This window comes from Myotis myotis, unplaced genomic scaffold, assembly GCF_014108235.1.
Source record: "Myotis myotis isolate mMyoMyo1 unplaced genomic scaffold, mMyoMyo1.p scaffold_m19_p_14, whole genome shotgun sequence".
Classification (NCBI taxonomy): Eukaryota; Metazoa; Chordata; class Mammalia; order Chiroptera; family Vespertilionidae; genus Myotis; species Myotis myotis.
The window spans coordinates 12,093,405-12,096,814 of NW_023416318.1; the positions used below are offsets into that span (position 1 = coordinate 12,093,405).

Genomic DNA, 3,410 nt, shown 5'->3' on the forward strand with positions numbered 1-3,410 from the left:
CATGCACGGCTCTTGGTTGCTGCAGGTGTGAAGTTAGCAGACTGAAATCAGCCGAAACCTTGTGATTTGCACCTGCTTCAGCAGCAGAGGGCTGTATGGCACCAAGGTCAGTGCATAGGTCCTGGGGTCATACCGCTGCTGCGTTCAAACCCTTGATCCACCACTTGCTATTGTGCAACCCCAACGAAGTTGCTGCATGTCCCCGAACCTCAGGTTCCTTCTCTTTATGGTAGAACAGGAAATAGCACCGATCTCATGGTGGTGTTGCAAGGATTTAATGAGATATCAAAGATTAGCAGCTGTCGTTACTGTCAACATTGTCCTCAATCATTAGGCCCCAACTAGGAGGAGAGGGAAAGAAGAAGAAAGAGGAAAAACTTCAGGAAAACTAATAATTACAGAAAGAAGCACCATTAATTAAAACATAAATAAAAATAAGTTATGACTACTTAAGTTGTACTGCAGTACAAGTTCATTTACAGAATGCCTTCACACACTTCAGCACCTTACTTAAACACGTGCTTTATTTTGGCAAAGTTATATACATACACGGTTTTAAAAGTTTGGTAGTCTTCCTCTCCGCTCCTCTGGTCCCACTTCCCAGAGGCAGCCACAGTGAACGCTTCAGGGACATCAGTCTCCATGTTTCTAAGTATCATGCTTATCCAGACTTTTATTTTTTGTAGATTTAGATATTATCTATTGGTTTCCTAGTTCAAGAAATGAAATTTTAGCTACCACTCCCTCCCCAACATACAGATATACTTGCCCTCTGTCCAGCCTTCTAATAGAATTTTATCTTTTTGGTTGGACTAATACTTAGTCTTTTTTTAAAAAATATATTTTATTGATTTTTTACAGAGAGGAAGGGAGAAGGATAGAGAGTTAGAAACGTTGATGAGAGAGAAACATCGATCAGCTGCCTCCTGCATACCTCCTACTGGGGATGTGCCCGCAACCAAGGTACATGCCTTTGACCGGAATCAAACCTGGGACCTTTCAGTCTGCAGGTCGACGCTCTATCCACTGAGCCAAACCGGTTAGGGCTAATACTTAGTCTTGACATCATGACCATATAATCCATTCTTCACAACTGAGCCATGTAGTGTGTACTATGAGCACATTTCCTTTCTTGTACAACTTTCCATTTTCCCTGGGGTTAATAATGGATTTTTGGTTGCTTAGTTGCTTTATAGGGTTTGAGAACCATTGGGTTGAAGGAAGCATAGCAAATTTACATCTTACATGGGAAGTAAATGGACAAGATACCTAAAAGACCTCCAGAGAGCCCAATATTAGAGCGGACAGGCACAGAGTTGAGGGCTAGTTATGAGACAAATGGGGTAACTGTGGAACTGGGTGGCAGGAGATAGAGAGGAGGCAGGGATTTCAACTCCATGAATGATTTCAGAAGATGTGGCATGTGCCACATGTAGGGAGAGATTGGCAAAGGCCTGAGGCTCCAGCCTGCATTTAGTAGGAACATCTTTGACGTCATTGTTTTCAGTGGTTCTCAACCTTCTGGCCCTTTAAATACAGTTCCTCATGTTGTGACCCAACCATAAAATTATTTTCGTTGCTACTTCATAATGTAATGTTGCCACTGTTATGAATCGTAATGTAAATATCTGATATGCAGGATGGTCATAGGCGACCCCAGTGAAAGGGTCGTTCGACCGCCAAAGGGGTCGCAACCCACAGGTTGAGAACCGCTGTTTTAGGTACACAAGGAGCAAGGACACAGCCAGCGTTAGGGTGAGGCCAACACCATAGGAACAGAAATCTTTCTGCATAAATCACTTGGCCCTTAACCACCCCATCTCCTGGGAAACTGGAAACCACTCTCAAACCAAATCTAGCAGAGTAAAATTATGGGAAAGGTCTATTTTATCCAGGACTAAACAGTTTGAGTAGATGTCAACACATAAACAATTGTTGACGGTTTCTAACGTAAATCCTAGTCCTGGCCCAATATATGCACCCTCCGTATGGGTAAGGAAAAGTCACCAGACACATGAACAATTTTAGCAGCTCTAAAGGGATCCACTCAGAGAAAAGAGAAGATGAATGCCCCCTATGAAACAAATTAACTACATTAAACATGATTTTTTAAATATATTTTTATTGATTTCAGAGAGGAAGGGAGAGAAAGAGAGAGATAGAAACGTCAATGATAAGAGAGAATCATGGATTGACTGCCTTCTGCCCGCCCCACACTGAGAATTGAATCCGCAACCTGGCTACGTGCGCCGACTAGGAATCGAAGGGTGACTTCCTGGTTCATAGGTTGACACTCAACCACTGAGCCATGCTGGCTGGGCTAAACATGATTTTAAAAAGGAAATATTTTACATTTATGTTCCCAATGAAATGAGGAGGAACCTGAAATCAAGATCCAGCAGTAGTTGAATCTATCTTTTGGGTTTTTTTTTTTTTTTTTTTTTTTTTTTTATATGGGACGGGACTCACTGAAGCTTCTGGCTGGGCCTGCTGTTGATGGGATCAAAGTCAATGACAATCTTGCTGCACTTGGGTGTGAATTTCCTGAAGGCGACCCCAGCCATATCAAACATGAGCCTGGCGGCGGTGGACTCCTCGCTATCGTGGTACTTATCAGACATGAATATAACTTCTTTGATACCTGCCTGGATGATGAGCTTCGCGCATTCGTTACACGGGAACAAGGCCACGTAGATGGTGCAGCCCTTCACGTCGGCCGAGTTCTTGTTCATGATGGCGTTCAGCTCGGCGTGGCACACGTAAGGGTACTTGGTGTCCAGCTTCCGCTCCGCTGTCCTCCTCCAAGGCAGCAGGTCGTCGCTGCACCCGTTGGGCATCCCGTTGTACCCGATGCCCACGATCTTGTTTTCTGCGTTGACGATACAGGCTCCCACCTGGGAATTGGGATCTTTGCTCCTCTGTGCCGACAGGAAGGCCACGGCCATGAAAGTTGTCAATCATTACATTCATTTCCTGGCAGGGCCCAGTACTCAAGAATTGGTTCCCTGTCATCCTCTTTCTGTGCAGTTACTGGCTTCTTTCTCATCTACATGGTGGCCCGACTGGCCATTGGCAGCTCTGGAGCTTTGCTTTTGTAATAGTGCCAGCAGAACTCACTCCCACTGACCTGGCATTGGTCAGTGCCCATTATTGTATCAATCATATGGCCAAGGGATTGTCATGCTTTCCTTGTCCTATATCTGTTTAACTTGGGGTCTGGGGATAGAATCATCTCCACCCAGATCATCCGAATGGAGAATGAGCGAGAGGTGGTTCCTAAAAGGAAGAGATGGGTGCTGGGCCAGCAGAAACAACTGTTCACTTACCAACCTAATTTGTATTCATGTGGAAGGCATCACAGAGATATTCTTAGATACACCAGGATTCAGAAAGTATATCCCTTCTAAAAA

The 3,410-nt window shown here is 44.4% G+C and overlaps 1 protein-coding gene across 1 annotated transcript; it reads right to left on the reverse strand.

The window, feature by feature from the left end:
- Positions 1–2,465: 2,465 nt before the first annotated feature.
- Positions 2,466–2,945, reverse strand: LOC118669355 (deoxycytidylate deaminase-like). The gene has a single exon (XM_036335496.1). The coding sequence runs from the start codon at positions 2,943–2,945 to the stop codon at positions 2,466–2,468; it is 480 nt and encodes a 159-aa protein (XP_036191389.1).
- Positions 2,946–3,410: the final 465 nt, after the last annotated feature.

What these genes read in the sequence shown, in the direction of transcription:
- LOC118669355 (XM_036335496.1), bottom strand. Translation starts at nt 2,945, where the DNA reads ATGGCCGTGGCCTTCCTGTCGGCACAGAGGAGCAAAGATCCCAATTCC.